The sequence below is a fragment of the Phacochoerus africanus genome, chromosome 14, assembly GCF_016906955.1.
Source record: "Phacochoerus africanus isolate WHEZ1 chromosome 14, ROS_Pafr_v1, whole genome shotgun sequence".
Classification (NCBI taxonomy): domain Eukaryota; kingdom Metazoa; phylum Chordata; class Mammalia; order Artiodactyla; family Suidae; genus Phacochoerus; species Phacochoerus africanus.
The window spans coordinates 35,786,572-35,811,021 of record NC_062557.1 but is presented as its reverse complement, the minus strand read 5'-3'; the positions used below and the strand labels follow the sequence as shown (position 1 = coordinate 35,811,021).

General features: G+C 37.4%; 1 protein-coding gene across 3 annotated transcripts in view; it reads right to left on the bottom strand.

The window, feature by feature from the left end:
* Nucleotides 1-24,450, bottom strand: part of VMP1 (vacuole membrane protein 1) — a 134,210-nt gene that overhangs the window by 11,137 nt on the left and 98,623 nt on the right. For all 3 annotated transcript variants that reach the window (XM_047757384.1, XM_047757385.1, XM_047757386.1), the window contains 3 exons: nucleotides 20,600-20,680; nucleotides 15,693-15,809; nucleotides 10,002-10,063 (listed from right to left, as the gene is read on the bottom strand). In XM_047757384.1, coding sequence (XP_047613340.1) covers nucleotides 10,002-10,063; nucleotides 15,693-15,809; nucleotides 20,600-20,680 — 260 coding nt within the window. The remainder of the gene's footprint in view (nucleotides 1-10,001; nucleotides 10,064-15,692; nucleotides 15,810-20,599; nucleotides 20,681-24,450) is intronic.

The window sequence follows — 24,450 nt, the reverse complement described above, 5'->3', positions numbered from 1 at the left end:
AATTGAGATCTGGTGTAGGTGTAGGAGCAGAGGAGTAGAGCCCTGAACAGATTCTTCTAGACTGAAGCTAACAGACTACTTTGCTAGAGACTGAATTTTACAATTAAGTACTAGCAGAATACATTTTCAGGGATGAATAAAAGTCCCTCCCTATCCCACCTCCATGTCACGCCAGATCTATCTTCTGAACAAAAGGCAATGACAGTATGGTAGAATTTCGGTAACAAGATGGACTAGCAATTCCCTTTCTTGATAAGAGTCTTATATATAATTCTTTGTTTTCAGAAATGTGCACATTTTAGTCACACACTGTAGAGTTAAATACCACTCCCCCCCTTCCCCCCCCCCCCCCCCCCCGCCCCCACTGGGCCATGATCTAAACAGGCTTAACGGTTAGTATTTTAATGAGTTGTCATTTCCTGTCTGATAAAGATTCTCACAGTATTTAACCACCAGTTTCCCCAGGGCCTGACCAATACTAGAACTCTGTTCATAGTGACTCAGAATGGATCTCAGACTCTTGGCCTGATTCAACAATGATAGATTGGGCCACAAATGAAAAAAAAACTTTCCTCCTAAGGTAGACTGCTCAGGAGGGGAGGCAGGCAAGGGGGAAGGGAGGAGAGTTTATCAAACAACCTCCCTAAAGCCAAAGGCCATCGTGCCTAATATCCGTTAATACTTAGAGCTTCCCAGGTCTCAAGAGATTAGAGAAAGAAAAAAGAGAGAGAAACAAATTGATGCCTAATTAACCCATTAACCCAGGAATAAGATAAGTAAATGAACTGGTGCTGGCTGCAAATCAACTAATATTTAACCTAGTAAAAACAGGATCTAGTAATCCAGTGTGACTGAAATGAAAAGCGTTAAAATCTAGGGATTCTCACATAGAGTAGTTTAGGGTGATGGTCTCTGGCACCGTCTAAAATTCGTTATGATTCAACCTCAGGATTTGGGATTAAAGCATCTTGAATTTCACTCACAGCTGTGCTCCTTTCAAATGATTAAAACCTCTTTTGTACTCAAGTTAGTCCATTGTGCACTGAATAGTATTATAAACACATGACACCATCAGTTTCTTAGCGACTGTGGAGAATGAAGACCGCTGCTTTATCCAGAAATATCAGGTGTATTGTGTCTACCGTCTCACAGCATATTTCAATCACACACATCTTTCCAAAAAAAAAAAAAGAATTCACAACTGCCCTTGCTTTTGAACATTTGGAATTGTTTTCTTTAAGAATCAGAAAGACGGTAAGACCTCCTTACAATTAGCAGCTAGTCTTCAAAATATGCCATTCTTAAAGGGAAGTTTTTGAAAACAAAAACTTGACTTCAAAATGTAGACTTGAGTAGCAAGGAACCTAACAGGCAGTTATGTTAATGAATGAGGCAAGAGCTAAGGAAGCGGTCTATAACAACGAAGTGAAAGTGATTGTCAAAGCAAAAACCCTGTTAAAAATCAACTGATTTCAGTTATAGAAAATGACAGACTGATGGCAGCTTTATATGGTGACAAATCAATCTGTAGCTAGCTGGACGACACGCTGGGTTCTAAGAAAGAACAAAATCAGCAACAGGGACCCCACAGACCCAAAGGTCAAGAACTGAGAATAGTTTGTGGAATTTCAAATTTAAGGTGAAATGAATTCACTGGCCTTCATATCACTCAAAGTGGCATGATGGGGAGTAAATTCAAAAAGGACAGTACTGACTGGAACTTAATCAGATTAACAAAAAAATCTAGTTACATTACCAGAACCTTTGGGCAGAAAATCACTAAATGAAATAGATAACCTTAAAAAAAAAAAAAAAAAAGCCAGGATCTCTGCCCTCAATGAAGTTAATCTAGAACAGTGATGACAATGAGAAAAAAAATGCACATAAACCTACAGTACAAAACCCAGTAGGTTTCTCAAAGTTAACACTGGTAGTAACTAGTTTCAGTCACGCCAGGTAGATACAAGTGCGAACAAGGTGAGCGGGTGGAAAGAACTCATGCTGACCCTCCATGACATCCAGGAGGCAGCCATCTGAAACTTGCACTCTCATCCAAATCTCCAACTTCCCCACTTCTATGGTGCTCCCTCAATGCTCCTTTTCTCTACCTGAAAAGATCTGAAAATCTTCATTCCAGTTTTGCAGGAAGAAGAGTTAAGGAGGATAAATCAATCCACTCAGACTTTTGATCTTATCCCTTTACATCTCTTACCATTTGCATGAATTTCTTTCTTTCTTTTTTTTGGGGGGGTCTTTTCAGGGCTCCACCCACGGCATATGGAAGTTCCCAGGCTAGGAACTGCATCTGCGACCTACACCACAGCTCATGGCAATGCCAGATCCTTAACCCACTGAGCGAGGCCCACTAATATCCTCATGGATGGATATTAGTCGGGTTTGTTACTGCTGAGCCACAATGGGAACTCCTACATGAATTTAAATGTTTCAGTTCCCCAATGAACACAGTGATTGTACCTTACAGGTTTTATTATGCATATTCATAAAAAATATGCAAAGCACCTGGAACATTGGGTACTTACTAAATATTAATGCACAACCCATGTCCTTCCTTTTTTCATCTGTATTTTCCATCTCTAGCTTTTTACCAGAGTATTTATTTCCCTCAGCCTAAAATACACAGATGTCTTTCCTAATAAGGAATAAATGGATTCATTTAAGTCAACAAACATTTATAGAACACTTAAAAAGTGTCACGGATGACCCTGATCTGACTTTTCCTTTACCCAACAATTCTATGTAGTCTGATATAATTGGGTTTTAGTTTTCATCATTCTACAGAAATGCTCTAATTATGGTTAATAGTAACTTCCTAATACAATGTCCATTCCCCACCTTACGGTCTAACTCCAGAGTTCTTGCTTTAACCTTTAACTATCCTTCCCAATAACAAAATTATAAAGGAGTTAAGAGTCAAAAGAGAAGATAAACTACAGGAAGAGGACGTGAAAAGGAAGGCATTTTCTACCTAAACTGCAGAAGATTATATTAGAATCAGAATATACAACTGAATCTCAGTAGCTAGGGTCTACGTATCTCTTCTGGCTCATATTTGTGCTCCACACTTCCATGACTTTTCCTGATGATTTTACAATGATCAAAAAAGTCAGCATCAAGTACATAAATCATTTAATATTTTAAAATGAAAGGATAGATTTTCCTTCTGTAGGAGAAAAAGTCCAGACCAACATAGCTCATTCTGACCACTTGTCACAGAGTGAGGAACAAGAAACAACTTTAAGATTCAAGCACTTAATTACTCACTGGTTAAAATGATCTCTTGCCACAGGCAAGTCCGACTCTGAGGTCAAACGTTAAGTTAACTCAGGAACAGGAGACAGCAAAGAAGAGCATGGAACATTCTGTATCTGGTAAAAAGTCCCTGCTCCAGCCAACCCCATCCTCCGAGTTCAATAACTGAGTTATGGAAACTTTCTTGTGTGGTAAAACTGGGGACTTTGTCTTCCAATAAGACCCTGGCAGCCTGACAATGAGCCAATGTTCTGCATATGGTTTGTTACGAGTCATATGCTTAATGTTATTTTCTGGGAATTCTCATCCTTTATTTGGTGAGAATACTGGAACATGTCATTTTAATCATGATTTTAAAGTTAGACTTGGTCATGCTCTTTAAGAAATATGTCCAGGTCTCTCTCATTGAAGAAAATCTAAAATTAAATAAAAATTAGTTTAAAATCTTAATTAAAAAAAAAAAAGAAGACTACAACAAACTTAATGCCTTTGAAAAAAGCATTAAGGTTCTCTGGTTCTTTGGTTCTGTTCTCTGAATTATTTCAACTTAGGATACTAGAGAGTTAAAAAACCCCATTATCTGCCTAGTCTTTCAGAACCTTTTCTCTGTCCTCTTGCCAAACATACCGTAAACCAAAAGGCTTTTTCTCAAGGCTGTTATCTATTTCTAACCTCTTAGACTATGTAACTTATTCATTACATCTGTTCAGATTTTCATATATAACTAGACAAATCCTTTGATGCAGGAACGGATAATAGGAATGACTTTCCCTAAGCCCAATGATACTAACAATTACTTTCTAGAACTATACAAGAAATAAATCTACAAATTATTATTTCTGGTCAAGGGAGGCGAATTATTTACTCTTAAAAGTTACAATAAATCTTTATTGGAGGTAGGGCTTACATTCTAAGATCCTAGGACCATCATACGATGACATACTACATTAAAAATATCACAGGCCAAAGGCATACTTACATAGCTGGGTCACTCTGTGGTTACATTGAGGCTGGAAGCTATTTGGGAAAGGGCTATCTCTTTCAGTCATCAGTATAGCATTCAAACCTGTACAAAACTGATAACTAAACCTCACCCCTGGAGAGGTAATGTCAACACTAAAGAAGTCTTTCCCTGTCACTTGGGGGGAGGTGAGTACCCGACACGGCAGGCCACAGGCACATTTGCCTACACAAAATGTGAACCTAGACAATACACTAAGCTTAAAAAACAAACAACAAAAACTACATTAACTTGGCAAAATGAACTCAGTTATCAAAGCTAAGGGTTATCTTGCTTGTGCCCAATTTCCAAACATTCCACATGTCCATCAGTGGGAGAGTGGATGAATAACTACCTAAGGGGATAATATGTAATGGTCAAAATGAACAGTTTCAGCAGCACACAATAATATTAGCAATATCATAATGTGAAAAGCAGCAAAAGGTTACATAGTCTGATACCCTTTTTATTGAGTTAAAAAAATAAAATAAAAAATTATGTGAGTTATTTGTAACTACTCAGAGCTCATTTCCTTCTGAATAAAAGGGGGGAGGGGATACTGATCATACAGGACTACAACTAGAAGTAAACAGTCATAACAACTGTATGTGAAGTGCCCACTGTGTTAAATAAATGGCACCCGCAAGAACTGTTTGAAAAACTTTGTCCCAGTTAAAGGCATTTTACTGATCAGAGTAAAGAAATGGGTACTTTCTTAAGGATCTTCCCTGAGAGGATACAACAGAGTCACCTACCACAGTACGCTTTTATTCAGTTAGCAGAAACTTTGGAAAATGAGACATTGAGAACACAAGCAACATGAAAATTGAGAGGAAAGGCATTTTAAAAATCCACATGCCTTAGAATTTTAAATCGCTGATATGAGTACATTTCAAATAAACTACAGGATTTTTTTACTTTTATTTTTCTATTTTATTTTTTGTCTTTTTATGGCTGCAGGTGCAGCATATGCAAGTTCCCAGGTTAGGGGTCGAATGGGAGCTACAGCGGCTGGCCAACACCACAGTCACAGCAATGCCAGATCCAAGCCATGTTTGTGACCTACACCACAGCTCGCAACAATGCTGGAGCCTTAACCCACTGAGTGAGGCCAGGGATTGAACCTGCATCCTCATGGATACTAGTCGGGTTTGTTTCTGCTGAGCCACAATGGGAACTCCGGAAATAAACTATAGGATATTTTGAGACAGGACATTTCACATTTTGACTGGAAGTTGGAAAGCTCATCAGTGGCTTCCTGAACTGGGGAAGAAATGCTATCAAAGAAATATATTGTTTGAAAGAATAGCAATTATAAGTGGCTACAGAGCAGAATTAAATAACTGGTCTGTGGCAGAGTTTATATTCAAACCTAGATTTGTTTTGTCCAAAGCCTGTGTGCTCTTTTCAAAGCACTCCATAGCTGTCCTTCCTCTTGGGATTCATTTTTCATTCTTAGTACCTCATAATTTTGCTGACATTTTCTAGGCCCTGTCTTTTACATTTTTTTGGCCGTGCAGTGACATGAAGAAGTTCTGGGGCCAGGGATTGAACCTGCACCAAAGCAGTGACCAGAGCCATAGCAGTAACACCACCAGATCTTTAAACTGTTGAGCTACCAGGGAACTCCTAGGTTTGCCTTTTGATTTTTACTCTACTATGGCAATTCAGCACTTCTTTCCTTTCTCCCCTTTTTAATTTTTTGGCTGCCCCTGTGTATATGGAAGTTCCTAGGCCAGGGACTGAATTCGAGCCAGAGCTGCCACCTACACCACAGCTGCAGCACTGCTGGTTTCTTAACCCACTGTACTGGGCTAGTGATTGAACTGGCACCTCCACAGAGACAAGCAAGATCATTAACCCAGTGCAACACAGCAGGAACTCCCATCACTTCCTTAGTTGTGGACACATAGTTTTAAATATCCTTCAAAAGGCTGTATTCCAAACTTTGCTAATTTAGTTTTGTGATTTGTTATATATACCATTCAGAGTTTTAACAGTGTGAAGGAGAATGTTGTATAGCAAATTACACACAGAATTTTTCAGTTTAACTCAATAGTAAATCTAGGGAATAAATTTGTTGGTTCTTCCATTTTCTGAAATAAATTGCTAAGCTACTTATTATGCTGTGAAACAAATTTAGGTTTGCTAAAAGGTCATTCTCATTGTTTAACTTAATTTTCATTCTAGGTTTAGTGATACTGTTTATTAACTGTCATCTTAACACTTACATAGCATCTTCTACTTCAAAACGTAGGAAAATAAATCATGTCATACTCAGTTGGAGAATCTTATTAAAAGATAATGCTATTACAGACAAAGATGAAAAAGATACCCATTAGCATCTGGTAATAAAGAATCAGTATTACCTGCTGAGTCTAATTATTTATACTGCGTAATGTTTTGTCTAGAAAAGAAGTTGACAGGCAATCCATGTAGACACTACTGGGAAAAGATGAAGATATCAGAACAGTCCAACATCTGTCTCCCGAAAACAATTTTTAAAATATGACACACACAAAACAAAGCCACCACTCATTCAGGTAGGCCCTGAATATCTTAGAATAACTTTATGCTAAACCATCTTTAAGAAGAATCACTGGATTTTTTTTTTTTTCCTCAGGGATTGTGCTAGAAGAGACAGTAAAGGGAAAGGACTACCGATTTTGAAAAACATAAAAAACTCTAACTTTAATATGTTGGCCTAAACTTAAAGATACCTTTATTTCTATTTACTACAGATAAGTAACATAACTTCTTAAGACATTCCAAAGGCTGGGGAAACAGAAGAATGTAGGCTAACCAAATAATCTGCCAATTCTTATTGGCCAGATCTTTATTTGGACAATATACATGTTCACTTATTCACCAGATATTTGTCAAGTGCCTGCTATGTGTCAATCAGGATGCCGGGTGCTATGCGCACAATAGCAGACAGAAATAGGCATTGCCTCTGCCATTAAAAAGCTTACAGGTTAGTTGTAGGAGGACAGTAATCATACATCTTCAAACATGAATGTAAAAATACACCTGTCAGTGCATGTAGTACATACTGCTGAGGAAAGAGGTCCTTAGAAAATAGAGTAATTTTGACCTGGTCAAGAAAGGTGTTTTGTGAACATAATAGCTGAAATCTAAAGGACATTATCTAGGGAGTTCCCATTGTGACTCAGTGGTAACAAATGCGACTGGAATCCATATGAAGATGCGGGTTTGATCCCTGGCCTCGCTCAGTGGGTTAAGGATCCAGTATTGCAGTGAGCTGTGGTGTAGGTCACAGACGCAGTTCAGATCCCGAGATGCTGTGGCTGTGGCTAGCGGCTACAACTCCGATTTGATGCCTACCCTTGGAACTTCCACGTGCCACAGGTGCAGCCCAAAAAAAAAAAAAAAAAGACATTATCTAGGGTGGTGGTTCTCAATGGGATTGGTGGTAACAGTGGTGGTTTTACTGGCCGTGGAACATTTGGAAACGTCTGGGGACATTTTCTTTCTTTCTTTCTTTTTTTTTTTTTTTTCGCCTTTCTGTCTTTTTCTAGGGCCACACCTGCAGCATACGGAGGTTCCCAGTCTAGGGGTCTAATCGGAGCTGTAGCCACCGGCCAGAGCCACAGCAAGGCCAGATCTATGGCCACCACAGCTCAAGGCAATGCTGGACCCTTAACCCACTGAGCGAGGCCAGGGATCGAATCCGCAACCTCATGGTTCCTAGTCGGATCCGTTAACCATTGAGCCACGACCGGAACTCCGGGGGACATTTTTGATGGTTACAACTGGGAGATACTACTGGCATCTAGTGAGTAGAGGACAAGGGTGCAGCTAAATATCTTACAGTGCACAGTCCCCCACAACAAAGATTTATCTGGCCTAGAATGTCAGCAGTGCCATGGCTGAGAAACTCTGAATGGGGCAAAGGGAAAAGCAAAGACTGGAGGTGGGAAACTCAAGCAGAAAAAACTACAGGGACAGATCATTCAACACTACATAGACCATGTCAAGGAGCTTTAGCTTTATCTTTAGAATGAAGGGGAAAACAAGTGAAGTGTTTCAAGAAGAGGAGGAGCTGAGGAGTGAGGAAAGGGCTGGTGACATGCTCAGATATGATTTTTAAAAGGTCACTAACTGCAGTATGGTGAAGAAATTGGAGGGGAATGACACTGGATGTGGGCATCTGAGACATGTGGCTAGGTAATCTAACTTCTTAGAAACTCCAAAGACTAGGGAACAGAAGGTGGGAGTGGTGAAGATGTACAAGTAGCTAAAAACTTCCTTCTCTAAATGTTCAGTATGGGAAGAGGAGAAAGAATGTAGGGTGTTGTAGGCACAGTCATTCCTATAACATGTGGGTCTAGCTCTATGTCCTTTAGCCTTCTCTCAAGGTGGCACAATAATTGCAAAGAATGGATGAAAGGTCTTCTTTGTATTTAAAAAATAAAGAACAAGAATATTCCTCCTTTCTTTTTGAATGTGACATATGGTGACTTAGAAACCACTTTATTTGTAAGGATTCAGACAACAAAAAACCGGAACAATTAAAATTTAATTTACGAGCTATAATCCATATTTCTAATCAGAAGCTTAGGAATTAATAAAATCAGTGAAAAAAAAATAAAAAATTAAATAAAAAAATAAAATCAGTGGCTGGCTCCACTGAGTATATTCTCAAGAATAGGTTTTCCCTCAATTATTACTTTAATACTTAAATAGAAAATATTAAAAACTACTTTATCATAAAACATATCATACACAGACAAAAGTAAATATAATATATATACAATGTATGGTTAAAGGAATAATAAAACTAATACTCATGAACTTACTACCAAAAGGCAATTTTTTAATAGCAAAATTTTTCATAATGGTTTTGCTTCATAAATGGCTTCTAAGATAAAGACTTGTACTAAAACTAAATAAAGGGCACTTCACAAACACACTTTTTCACCATTGGGCCTTTATACTATTAAATGAAAAGAAAAGCTCTCCTCTGTAAACACAATAAAAAAATCATATATTGAGAAAAAAGGTTCATTTAATATCTGGCAGTATTCACATCCCAGTTGACATTAATTTGATTAACCAAACAGGTCGTGATGTACTGTTTTATAAAAGTAAACTCCACAAATTTGTGACATTGTCATTTAAAGCACACGTTAAAACCGGTCTTTCTTCTTTAAACACAAAAATAAAAGTTTTGGTTAGTTTAGCCTTTTAAAATGGCCTAATTTTTCCCTAGTGGAATAACAGGTTCATAACAAACATATTTTTGTACTATCTTATCAAGCTTTATTTAATTAAATATTATCATTTTTATGTAAGATTTACATTTAAATGAAATACAACTGTGTTACCTGGCATCCAGTTTTGGCTAGAAGTCATAGCATTATACTAGCACTGTTAAACTGTAACGATATACACATGTCTTTCACATAAAGAGAATTTCATATTTCTTTGGAGGAGCAAGTCTCAAACTCCAAAGCTCCTTTTAAATCAAGAATTATATTACTTGATACGTGTTTGGTTTAAAATTAAATAAGGATAATCTGAGCTTCACCATTTCCTGTTGTTGGGAAAGAGGTTCATTTTAAATTTAACTAACAACAGGACAAAAGATTTTTCCTTCTCAAAAATAAAGAGCTATCACAAAAATTCTACCCCAATAAAGTCTTTTTTATACATTTCCTCATATTCAAGCCATCATTATATTCATATCAGTCCTTAAAGAATTACTCACCCAATGAAAGCCACCATCTGCTCCACTATGTGTTTGCTGAATGTTATGATAACAAAGATTTTCTGTAAAGAAAACTCCAGTTAAAATAAATATTTCTCTTACCAAAAAAAAAAAAAAAATTCTGATAATAGTTTTTTAAAAAGGTGACTGTGCTGCTTCTAATTGCAATTTTGAAAATTCTTAAAAAACAAAACACCATTTGACAAGTGCTACCTACTTTATATTTTAAAGATGTTTTTCCTTAAGCATAGTTCTAGTCTTGCCAGGATACATGACCGTGTCTGAGGGAAAAATATGAGTCATGAAACCCAAGACTGGGCGGACGTTCCACGTGTTCTATGTACTTTAGAATAGTGTATACAACTAAAGTTATGGGTTCCCATATAGCTTCCACCTCTAAAATTAAAGCTGACCAGCCTGATGACAGGGGTCTGGACCAAACCTAATTCAGAGGATCATGAAGAAACTGTATGTCTTCATTCCCAGATTCTGAATGAGCTTCGGTTTTTGGGCTTAGGGTACAAGCAAAAGCATCAACAAGTTATTACAGATCTTTATCAGACCTGGGTCATTTTTAATTTGCTGTTACTGAAGTATTCTTCATTAAAGATGTTGATACCTGACTTAACTCACAACTAAAGATGCCATTAAGGCTAACAGGTAGCAAATGTTCTCAACTCAACAAATGTTACGAAAATTACTTACTATGAATAATATAAGTATTATTAAGGGCTTTTAGGGAACACAATGATGGGAAGAATGCTTCTTCAATGCCCTGAAGATATTTACAAATCTTTCTTTATTTTTTGGCCACGCTTGCAACATGTGGAAGTGTCTGGGCCAATGACTGAACCCTAGCCACAGTAGGGACTGGCGCTGCTACAGTGACAACACCAGATCCACTGTGCCACAAGGGAACTTCTATAGATTTTTCTATACATAGTAGAAAGGTGATTAAGAAAAAAAAATTTTTTCTAAATATAAATTATAAAGGTCATTAGTAAAAACATTGTGTTCCAGCAGTTGCGAGAAAGAAAAAGTCACATAAATACAATTAATTAGAGAGTCAAGAAGGTGATATTAAAGTTTAGCTTTAAAGGACTGATGATAATTCTCTGATTAAACATGAGTAATTCTGGAGTTCCCGTTGTGACTCAGTGGTTAATGAATCTGACTAGGAACCATGAGGTTGCGGGTTCGATCCCTGACCTTGCTCAGTGGGTTAAGGATCTGGTGTTGCCGTGGCTTTGGTGTAGGCTAGTGGCTACAGCTCCAAATCCACCCCTAGTCTGGGAACCTCCATATGCCGTGGGAGTGGGCTCAAGAAATGGTAAAGAGACAAATAAATAAATAAATAAATAAACATGAGTAATTCTAGATTCTCTCTCTCCAAATTCCTGTTAACAAACTTTTTAGTGCTTTGCTATTGTTTGTCAAATAATAACTTTACCCTATGTAAACAAATGGGAGGGAATGGAAAGAAAATAAATAACAGTCTTCTTTTTATATATCCACTATGAATTTTCAGGAAAGTGGCTAATTTAGACTAAAGATTATTATTTTGGGTAGAAGACTAATAAGGCAATGACATTTCCTTAATCAATGTCCTAGAGTTAACAAAGACATTGGCAGCTGCACAGATGGATATGTGTGAGGAAATAAAACTAAAAAAATAAGTTCACAGTCCTTTTTGATATTTGCTATGTGTCTATTACTGTGAAAAGGATATTCATCTCATGAAAAAAGCAAGCACACAGAGACGTCAAACAGTTACAAGGTAGATGATAACTTATAAACAATCTCAGACAAATGATGCATGAAGATCAGACATATATAATCAGACAATTACAGGTCGTTTAGGGAGAAAAGGATTAATAGATGGGGGTTCTCCTGGTATCCATACGTGGACCTATAAATCTTCTACTAAGAAACAGAGCAAATGGTTTGCCTCTCAATGGTTTCGCCACCAGTTTTCCCTACCATTATTTCCTAACATTCAGAATAAGCCAATGCCAAGATAATTGCACAATTGCATTTTTTGAAAACAAAACAAGGCTTTCTTTTTATATGCAACAGCTTGACAATTCACTGTACTGGGCAAGATATTTAAGAACATATGTCTCAGAATCATTCAGGCTGGAGGTCTGACTGGGGCTTTTACCAAATAAACAAAAGGCACAGATCTCCAAAGAGCCCAGTCAACCATGTACACAGAGGAACGAGTGGAAGGGTAGAGTCCGATTAAAAAAGAAGATACGGGTGTGTAGGGAACTAACAAGAGTCAGAAAGAACAAAAAAGAAACAATTTATTTATAAACGAAGGGTCCTCCAATGGAAAGAAGAATCTTAAGACAGATTCATACATTAAATATTTACCGAGTGCCAACTACATGCCAGATGCTATTCTAGGTACCAGAATATTTCGATGAGTCAAGAAACAAAAATCTCTGCCCTCATGGAGCTTAATATTTCTGTATATGTTTGAGTGATGATAGGGGAAAGTAGAGAGGCAAGAAACAATATGCATGATAAGGAAATAACATGGTACATGATATTTGTATGACTTCTCACTGTCTTCATTATTTCAGAGAAAGGAAACATTTCTAAGGGACCTTCTATAGGCACAGGAATTGAACTTGTTTAGTAGAAAGAGAAATCCTTAATTAAGATTATTAGGTGGGCTGATTTGAAACTTTTAACAAACAGCAAGATAACAATAAAAATAACAATTAATAACAAGGAAAGTTAGTTAGTTTAAGCTGAGGAAAACAGAGAAGAGAACCAGAGGAGATAGGTTTAGTATTAGATTACAGAAAAATCTATGTGGGGTGTTTCTCCTCTATTATTTTAGAAATACTTGTAATATTTATATTACTCACTAATATTGCTTACCCAAGGAATGAGAAATGTTTGTTGCACTGAGCTACATTTGGATGCACATCAAGTGACATGCCTTTAGAAAGTATGTCTCTCAGATACAATGGAACATAGCAAACATAGTCCATGGTCTTAGTTTGGTGAAGGAACTCAGATTCTTTCCTTTAAAAACATAGACGGATTTTAGCTTTCTTTTTTTCTTTCACATAGATTCAGGGAATGAGCTTTGACTTTACAGAGTATGGTCTGAATTCTAGGGCCTTAGGCATGTATTTTATCTTCTCTAACACTGAGCTCTCCCATATATGAAACATGGAAATAACCCCCTCACAGGATTGTTCTGTGATAACCAATGCAGACTGCCTGGCACAGGACCTGATAAATAGCAGGCATTAAACAATTTAGTTTTCTTAATCATATAAATAAGTTACACTTTGAAAGACAATGCAAAAAGGTGGAAAGAATACTGAACTTGAAGCCAAAAGACTCGGGTTCAAATTCCAGCTTTCATTCTCAGGCAAATAGTACCTATTTACCTAAATTTGATAATTACAAATGGGAGTAGTAATTTCTCTACCTCAAGATTATAATAATTAAATCAGATGGCATACACTAAGCACTTAAAAATGTGAAGTATATTAAAAAATTAAGTATTATAACTTGAAAAAATCTACTGAGGATTTTTAAAAAAAGTACTATTTTTGAATATACGCTAATGAAAGGTCTGGTAAGTTACATACTCTATAACTATAGGTACTTGAAGCATAATATATTTTACTATATTTTATAGAATGTTAGTACATAAAGCAGGATGCATAATGTTTATATATTCCTAGAAAAGCTGCTCTTTAAAAGAGAATTAAAATACTCTGTTATTGTTCCTTAGGTATTACTACTTTCAAAGGACTCCAAAAACCTAAATGATTTTATTATGTGAAAAATTCTAGGAGTTCTCCTGTTGTGCCTCAGTGGGTTAAGGGCCAGATGTTGTCTCTGTGAAGATGCAGATTCGATCCCAGAGGGTTAAGGATCTGGCATTGCCCCAATCTGCAGTGTAGGTTGCAGATGTGGCTTGGATCTGGTGTTGCCATGGCTGAAGCACAGGCCTCAGATGCACCTCTGATTTGACCCCTAGCCGGGAACTTCCATATGCCACAGGTGTGGCCATAAAAAAAAAGAGAAGAAAAATTCCATTATAGTATTTTAAATCTTTACCAAGAACTAAAATTCCAATATTTAAAACCCTAGAGTTCCCTGGCAGTATAGTGGGTTAAGTATCTAGCATTGACACTGCTATAGCTTGGGTTACATCTCTGGCTTGGGAACTTCAGCATGCTGTTGAAAAGCTAAAATCTGGAAAGCTAAAATCCATCTATGTTTTTTAAAAAAAGATCCCATTTTCAATGAACAATATACTTTCTTTTTTCCTCTGCTAACACCAGATCCTTAACCTGCTGAGCCACCAGGGAACTCTCCATTGAACAACATCCTTAATGTAAGTGGGAGAAAATATATTCCTTGAAGGAAGAAAAATTATACCTTGAATTTTTTTTTTAAAATGGCTGCACCCATGGCATATGGAAATTCCTGGGCCAGGGACTGAATCCGAGCCACAGCTGTGACCTATACAGGCCGCTGAGATAATGCGAACTCCTTTAACCCATGGCGCCAGGCTGGAGACCAAACCTCATGCCTCTGCAGCAGCTACCCAAGCTGCTGCAGTTGAATCCTTTACCCACTGTGCCATAGTGGGAATTCCCAAAGCCTTTAAATTTTGAGTGATTATCATGGCAGGAGAGTAGATAACAAACCCAATCAACTCATCCCAAATGCTAAAATCTAATTATTAGAAACTGGGAAGGGAGAAGTAGATGAAGTTTTCTTTTTTCATTCTTCTCTTCTAAGAACTGTCGGTAGAGAAGTGGTAAGCAGAAACCTGGGGGATAGACATGCTTTTAATTATTAAGGAATCAAACGAGGGCACAGACATTACTCATTCTTTGGCCTTTCCTTTGGTGAATGCCTATTTGTTGCAAACCTCATTAATTAAGACATTCTTAGCAGGTTAATTTTATTTTATTCTAATGAGATTTGCCTTTCGTACTACCCGTATCAATTCCTATCATGGTCCTAGAAGCATATATCCATTTCCTCTCATTTTAGTTCTTGACCTCTGTTCTCTCCTCTATTTATATATATATACACACTTCTATCCTAAAGGTTTTGTTGAATGGCTGTGAAGACTAGCAGATTATCACCTCTCTAACCACAACCAATCTCTTTACCACATCAGGGTCCCCTCCCTTCTCCATTCTTCTCCACATTAACATGTATGTGGCTGGTATTCTGTAAAGGATACTGGTGTATTGAGAGGAAGTGTTATATACAGAGTGTGTGAAAAAAAGTAAAATTAATGAAAGAAAATATTTCCTCAGCTCATGGTCAATAAAGATACAACATTTCTGGACTATGTATGTTAAAATGGTGTGCATTTTCCTATACAAGAACACAATTTCATCCAAGGCAAAAGTGAAATAGAGAGGGGGAGGAAGGGAGGGAGGAATAAAGAAGGAAAGAAAGAAAACAAAGAGGAAAAGAATAAAGGTACACAATTTCCCAACCGGAGCAGTGAAAACCTGACCCAAATTCATTAATCTCCAAATGACGTGCCATGGTTGAATACCTAAGCATGCTACCAACCAAGAAGCAGAACCAAAATCTTAATAATTTGCCTTGGAAAGAGCAAGGGAAATGTTTTCAGTGCCTTTTAATGGGTTCATCGTCATTAAGCAAGGAGTCAGAAGGTATCATTACCTGGATATGCATTTTAATTATTGCTTTTCCAATCAGAGTTGCACCAAAGAAAGTCCAAAAAGGTACAAGAAAATGTCCACATGTTATTCCAGCTAGATCAAACAGAGGATTTGGAATCTATTAAAAAAAAGAAAGTATTTTATTTTTTTATTACTCAAATGAATTTATCACATCTATAGTTGTCCAATTTCACAGGATTTCCATCCCACAATCCAAGCACAACCCTCCACCCCCACAAAAAAGAAAATATTAAAATGGGATGTCCCTGCACAATCCAAAAAATAGCTTAATCTTATCACTTATAGGTGTGTGGAATTATGTGTTGAGCCTTGTTTACCACTGGGAAGAGAGGTATGGGTTCCCTGATTAGAACGAGGCTGTCCAGATGGTTAGACAAGCATTTGAATGTCTTTATAAGCTGAGTCTCATATTCATTCCAGATGGTTGCTCCAGCTGTCCTTTTGCTTGTATTACTTATGGCTAATGCTCCATAAATACACTTTTCCCCATCACATTAAAATTGGACAAAGCCAACTGTTAATCAACTACACTTTCATTTAAAAAATGTAAAAAAAAAATAAAATGGGATAAAGCCAATGGATCAGCAGGAATTTTTTTTTTTAAGGGCCACACCCTCCCAGTCTCGGAATCCAATCAGAGCCGCAGGTGCTGGCCTATGACAGAGCCACAGCAACGCCAGATCTGCCAGATTCGAGCCCCATCTGCGACCCATAGCACAGCTTACGGCAAGGCCAGATCCTTAACCCACTGAGTGAGGCCAGGGTTCAAACCCGCAACCTCATGGTTCCTAGTCGGATTGTTTCCAATATGCAGCTATAAGAACTCCGATCAGCAGGAATTTAATCCCATTCAGTAGACACTTGGCCATTTGGTAGCTATTTTATAAAATGAGGTATAAATGAAGAAAACATCTTAAGATTATTTCCGTAATTTCTACAGTCCTAAATTCTTTAAGATTACCAGAAGGTGCTCATATCTACAGAAAACATTCTTGTAAATTCACAAAACATTTATAGATGAACATGCTTTCACGCCTCAACATAAAAAAATTCACTATTTGTATTCTACTTTATGATAGCTCAAGGCCATGGGGCCATGTGATTTATTTTAGGAAGAAAATCAAGTGTGGAAATACAAGAGCACAGACTTAGATGCTGCGAATACTATGTCCCAGACAAAGAAGTGATTCTCAACAAATATCTTTCCCAACAATTCCCACACTTCAAGAATGCTAAAAGACAATCTCATTTAAAAATGTGAAGAAACCACAAGCTGTTTTTGAGGACTTCATCAATTTTTCTCTCATAGAAGTACTCTTTCTAGCCTTGTGTCTGTTGGTTTGAACCATTTATAAGCCAATGAATTTATATAATTTCATGCTTAGACTTTCAAATAAAAGCCTAGTTGTTTGAAAGATATTTGTCAGAGTTCCCGTCGTGGCGCAGTGGTTAACGAATCCGACTAGGAACCATGAGGTTGCGGGTTCAGTCCCTGCCCTTGCTCAGTGGGTTGATGATCTGGCGTTGCCGTGAGCTGTGGTATAGGTTGCAGACGCGGCTCAGATCCTACATTGCTGTGGCTCTGGTGTGGGCCGGTGGCTGCAGCTCTGATTAGACCCTTAGCCTGGGAACCTCCATATGCCGCAGGAGCAGCCCAAGAAATGGCAAAAAGACAAAAAAAAAAAAAAAAAGAAAGATATTTGTCACATATGTTCTTTAAAAACAATGCCATAACTAAATCAGAATTCAAGTATTCTTTGCTAATAACACTTAGATTCAATAACTTTATCCAAATTCAAAAGCTTTATGCAATTTCATTGGTCTTACAACCATTTATAACAATATCACTTCCACATCCTTACAACTGTCTCTTCTTCTTTTTTTTTTTTTGTCTTTTTGCTATTTCTTTGGGCCGCTCCCGCGGCATATGGAAGTTCCCAGGCTAGGGGTCGAATCGGAGCTGTAGTCTCCGGTCTACGCCAGAGCCACAGCAACTCAGGATCCGAGCCGCATCTGCAACCTACACCACAGCTCACGGCAACGCCAGATCCCCAACCCACTGAGCAAGGCCAGGGACCGAACCCGCAACCTCATGGTTCCTAGTTGGATTCGTTAACCACTGTGCCACGACGGGAACTCCACAACTGTCTCTTCTTATATTTTATCGTACAACTCTCGCAACTCCAAGAATTAAAATTTTAATTGTTTTCTTTTATTATCAGGCTCCACCTCATACTGATATGGAAATTAAACTATAAGCTATGTAAATCAGAGAAGATAAAAATCAGAATTTGTTAATATGCTGGACTGCTCAGTGTATACTGGATACTCTCAGAAGAGCATAACCAATGAATTTGCTGTTACCTGTGCATGTTATTTACTCTTTTTTTCCAACTGATAACTAAATACACAGAAAGGAATATTAGAATTAAAAGAACTATTAAGTAGCTTTGAGATTTTTCCCTCAACTAGTAGTTTTGTTTATCTTGGTTTAAATGTTAACAAAAAAATTACATTACCTTAAATCAAATATATATACTTTTAATACTTTAAAATAAGTATTATCAATTTCCTAGTAAAAAGTTCCTAGAGAGTCAAACTGGTTTATTAATTTGTTAAATATTGACTACTCCTGGTCCAATACAAAGAAGACTGGTTAGTAGAGAAAGCGGAATTTTAGCACGGAAGATACAGGCATAGATGAGTGCCAAAGAATAAACATTTTTTTTTTTTACTTTAATAAATCAAAGGTAGTTGTATGATAAAGAAAGCTAACTTTAATTGAATTGTTAGGTGCTTTTCTAAGGTCTCTACATCATCAACTCATGTAATCCCCAAAATAGTACTGTATGTTATTACATCCATTTTATAGATAAGAAAAGTGAGACAGGTTAAGCAATTTGTTCAGTATCAGTGGCAGCAGAGCAGGATTTCAATCTAGGCAACATGGCTCCCACGCTGCTCACCTAGCCTCTAAGCTAAAGCCATCATCATCCTTTGGGCCTCTCAGCTTATTTCTAATCTGCCAGGCTTCCAAAACAACTTTTACTTATCATTGTAGTTAAGCTATTGCCTTCACTAGACTTCAGGATCCTTGAGGAAAGAGAATACACCTTTGACTTCTTCATCTAAGCACTCAGTGGATGATATAAAGCTGATGAATAACAATAAAAAATGGTTGAATATTTGCCTTATTGGCATTGTGTTAGTTCACATATCTTAAATTCTCACATTCGCCTTTACAATGAGTGTCTTAATGCTCCATTTGAAAAATTAGAAAACTAAGAAAAGAGTATCTTCTTTTTCGGACATGCCCACGGCATGTGGAAGCTCCTGGGTCAGGATCAAACCTGTCTCGAAGGTGTGACCTGTGTCACAGCAGTGGGAATGCTGGGTCCTTAACCTGCTCTGCCATATGGAACTTCCTCGAAGAGAGTATCTTAACTGAGGCTACAGAGCTAAAAGGCAAACTTAGTTTAGGAACCTAAGTAGGCCTGACTCCAAAGCCAATTCTCATTCTACTGCAACATACCACAAATTACACTGCTCTACTAGTTAAGATCAATATTGATACAGAGCTTCTACATTAAAAAGAAAAGTTAGGAGTTCCCAACATGGTGCAGTGGAAACAAATCCAACTAGGAACGATGAGGTTTCAGGTTCGATCCCTGGCCTTGCTCAGTGGGTTAAAGATCGGGCATTGCCGAGAGCTGTGGTGTAGGTCACAGACACGGCTTGGATCTGGCATTGCTGTGGCTGTGGCATGGACTGGCAGCTGTAGCTCTGATTAGACCCCTAGCCTGGGAACCTCCATAGGCCACAGGAGCGGCTCTAAAAAGAAAAAGAAAAAAAAAAAAGAAAGAAAAGGTCGATTTCTAGTATTTCCAGGATCAAAAGATGTATATTGAGGCAAATGTATACTTTAGAATATTTCTAGAATATTGTTATCACATTAGAAATTATGTATTATGTTCTAATACATAATGGATAAAGTAACTATGTATCAGTGGACAGTACGTTTCTGAATTTTACTCATATTAACAGCTTTTCTTGTGTCAATTAGGTGCATCTAGTTAGCTAGTTAGTCTGGCCAAATCCACCACTGAGCAACTACGTACAGATTACCAAAGAAAACTTTGATTGAAATTCCCGCTATGACTGCAGCAGCTCAGGTTGCTGAAGAGGTGTAGGTCACAGCTGTGGCGCAGAGTCAATCCCTGGCCTGGGAACTTCCATATGCTGAGGGTATGGCCATAAAATTAAAGGGGGGGGGGCAGACTTCGATGAAAACACACCATTTCAAATATAACTATTTCTATTATGTGAGAAAAGGACCAAGATAAAGACCAACTCATCAAGGAATGTCAATTTCACAAATCTGCAATTTGAGACATTAGCTAAGTTTTCGACACAAATAGCTTCATTCACTGTAGCCAAAGATGCCCTTAAATTGCCATAGATGTTACAACTACCTAGTCACTTAAGTCAGGTTTTAAATGAATTCTTCCTTATAACTAATGCCTGAAACTTTAGAAAAAACTACCTATCTATAACTCTGGAAAGAATGAAGTCATTGTTATTTAGTTCAATGCACTTCATTATATATTCTTTATGAGAGGAATGGAATCTGTCTCTTTTTTTTTTTTTACTGAATCAAGCCATTTAGGTCTGAAGTCATCAGGGGGTATGATGAAAAGCTTACAAGTCGAATAAACAAGATAGAAACCAAGCCAACAGAAAACAGCTCATTTGAGGAGTAAGGTAAATGATAATAATAAAATTACGCATTCCTTAAAAAGTGAGAGCATTTTTGTTCATTCAGGCATGTACCTTTAAATATAAATTGGATCAAAATGTAAATCTACTATTTAAATACAATTCACTTACTGAAGCACAGGCCAAAATTCCAAAAAATCCAACCTTCTGTACTAGGTTTTGAACTGCCAGTTTAGCTCGGGAGGCGAAGTCCTGCATAAAAGAGGATGTCAAAACATTAGTGAAAAGTAGAAGGAAGACAGAAAGATGGCTTTTTAAAGAGCTTATAATATTGACTGTCTCGTAGTCTGAAAGCATTGATTGAGTTAATAAGATAAATAATTAGAAAATCTCAGAAGGTTGCACTGGAAAACATGCAAATAAAATCTTTTTTTTTTTTTTTTTTGCTTTTTAGGGCCACACCTGCAGCATATGGAGGTTCCCAGGCTAGGGGTTGAATTGGAGCCACAGCCACGTGGGATCCAAGCCATGTCTAAGACCTACATGACCTACACCACAGCTCACAGTAATGCTGGATCCTTAACCCACCACTGAACAAGGCCAGGGATCGAACCTGAAACCTCATGGTTCCTAGTTGGATTCGTTTCTGCTGCGCCATGACAGGAACTCCTAAAATCTTGATACAACATTAACTGCACACCTTTAAGCTTTTATCACATTTCGAGAATAAGCCAAAACATTGTTACTTTACTTTTTGAACTTTCTCTGGATTATCTAGTGATGAATAAAATATTTATCATAAACCAACCCCTTCTTTAGGAAAATACTAGTCTACCACATATCTCTTCCTCTTTCTTTCAAACTTACTCCCTGATTAATATCAGGGTGGGAAATCATAGGATTTTGCCAGAAAGCCAATGAATACATCTCTTCTGATTACTAGCTAGAAAACTGGAAAAAAAAAAAAAAAACAGTTATATAGCAATAACTAAAATTTGTTACCCCCCCCCAAACAAATAATATCCTTTTTTATTTGCATGGTATGTGCTAGTTTTATAAAAGGGTTTTCACATTTTATTACCCCTTTCAATAATTCTGGGGTATAAGCAGAGCAGATTTTTAAGACTCGACTACACTATGCCACCTCCCATGCTGAAACATGCATTTAGCTGGCTAGTTTATATCCATGATTTTCTTCTTCCAACACATGGATGCTACACTTTTATATACATATACATTTTTTTCTTAAAAGTACCAATCTGAAATTTGATTTTGCTTTCTGGTTTTCAAATGACATATACTCTATAATCAAAATTTCGATGAAAATAATTGATATTATAAAAACTTAGCTAAGATGAGAATGTTTTTTTAAACATGTGACTCATAGAACCCCTTCCTCTCTGTTTAGTTCAATATTCTAAAAGGCAATAATATTACAGAATGGTCATAATACAAAAGATAGAAGGTTCCTTCACAGAATAGGAAGAGAGTTTAAATAAAGCACTTCTCTAATCCACAACAGGTGTGTATGACAAAAAAAACAAAAAACACACAAAACCCAGTTTAATCCATAACACTATGTTAAACAGCTCTATTAAATTATCACAACACTGGAAGTTCCCGTCGTGGCACAGTGGTTAACGAATCTGACTAGGAACCATGAGGTTGAGGGTTCGGTCCCTGACCTCGCTCAGTGGGTTAACGATCCGGCGTTGCCATGAGCTGTGGTGTAGGTCGGTGGCTCGGATCCCGCGTTGCTGTGGCTGTGGCGTAGGCCGGCAGCTACAGCTCGGATTCGACCACTAGCCTGGGAACCTCCATATGTCACGGGAGCGGCCCAGGAAATGGCAAAAAGACAAAATAAATAAATAAATTACCACAACACTGAATTCTGAAATTAAAAAACAAAAAGAAAAACCTCCTTCCTACTTACTTGCTGAGGATGGTAAGAAAGTCAAAGGAATTAAATCAATAAGTATAATAAGTATATTTCAAGAGAAATTAACAGGAGTTCCCCTGGTGGCACAGTGGTTAACAAGTCTGACTAGGAACCATGAGGTTTCAGGTTCCATCCCTGGCCTTGCTTAGTGTTAAGGATCCGGCGTTGCCGTGAGCTGTGATGTAGGTTGCAGACGCGGCTCGGATTCCTTGTTGCTGTGGCTGTGGTGTAGGCAGGCGGCTAGAGCTCCGATTAGACCCCTAACCTGGGAACTTGCATATGCCAGGGAAGTGGCCCCAGAAAAGGCAAATAAATAAATACATAAATAGAAATTAATAGGTAAACACTTTCAAGTTGAAATATATAGGTTCTTAAAGTTAATCACTAAACAAATTCTACAATGAAATTTCCAAAGACAATTTTTCTTTTTCGAATTAGGCTTGCTCTTTTAGCAAGTGAATTATACCAGATTTAATATATTTTTTTCTTAAAGTTTACTAAAGTATAGTTGATTTACAAGGATGGATTTAATATTTTTAAATAACTGAATTATTGCAGCAAAGACCTCTTTGTATTTTTTTCATATTTCTTCTTTTTTTTTTGTCTTTTGTCTTTTTTGTTGTTGTTGTTGCTATTTCTTGGGCCGCTCCCGTGGCATATGGAGGTTCCCAGGCTAGGGGTCCAATCGGAGCTGTAGCCACCGGCCTACGCCAGAGCCACAGCAACGCGGGATCCGAGCCGCATCTGCAACCTACACCACAGCTCACGGCAATGCCGGATCGTTAACCCACTGAGCAAGGGCAGGGACCGAACCCTCAACCTCATGGTTCCTAGTCGGATTCGTTAACCACTGTGCCACGACGGGAACTCCTTTTTCATATTTCTAACTGAAGGTTTTATTTTTTTTGTAAATTAACATTTATTGCATTAAGTACTGATTTTATTGATTTAAAAACTGTTTAGGAATATGTAATGAAGTCGGTTTTTCTATATAACTTATTTAAAAACAAATTAGACCTTTATTTGTTTTGAACAATTTACACAATTCACAAATTACTAATTTGTAATTCATAAGAGCACTAAATGAAAACTGGTCACATGAACAGAAAAGTTTTAGGTTTTAAAAACACCAAACAATACTATTAGATTATAAACTAGTCATGAAATTTTAATTAATATAATACAAGAGTTAAAAATATAAATTCAAGGAAATTCCCTTGTGGCACAGAGGGTTAAGGAGCTATAGTTGCTGCAGCTGTGGTGCAGCCTGCAACTACTGCATGGGTTCGATTTCTGGCCAAGGAACTTCCACATGCCGTATTTAGTGTGGCCTAAATAAATAAATTCAGGAAAATGCCTTCCTTTACAGCGTCTAATGTCTTCTTTACAGCAAATATACTTTACTTTCAGTGAGAGGAAATATGGTATTCAACTGTAAAGAAAAAGTGAAACAAAGAAAACAAAATCTGTACAAATTTTATTTTAAAAACAACATAACTTGTTTATTTATTTATTTTTTTGCTTTTTAGGGCCGTACCCAAGGCACATGGAGGTTCCCAGGCTAGGGGTCAAATCGGAGCTGTAGCCACCAGCCTATACCACAGCCACAGTAATGCAGGATCTGAGCCATGTCTGTGACCTACACCATAGCTCATGGCAATGCCAGATCCTTAACCCACTGAGCGAGGCCAGGGATCGAACCCGCAACCTCATGGTTCCTAGTCGGATTGTTAACCACTGAGCCATGACGGGAACTCAGAAAATAACATAACTTTTAATAAACTTGTTTTCCAAGTCAGACTAATGTGGGAAACATTCTTCTATCACAGCATTTAGTCCTCGATATATAAATTTACAAAAAATTAGTTTTTTCCATAACATGGTGTAGATTAAGATCAACAAAGTGTTGTATTTAAAAGGTTTGGTATCCTGTTTTCTTTTATCTTGATTTCAAAGCTTTAAAATCTTATATTTATTTAAACTAAGTGGCTACGATAGTGCCATCATTTTAAACTGATGGTATTTTCCTACTATAGACTACATACACACAGAGCTGTGATTATACTAACTGGTTTACATAAAA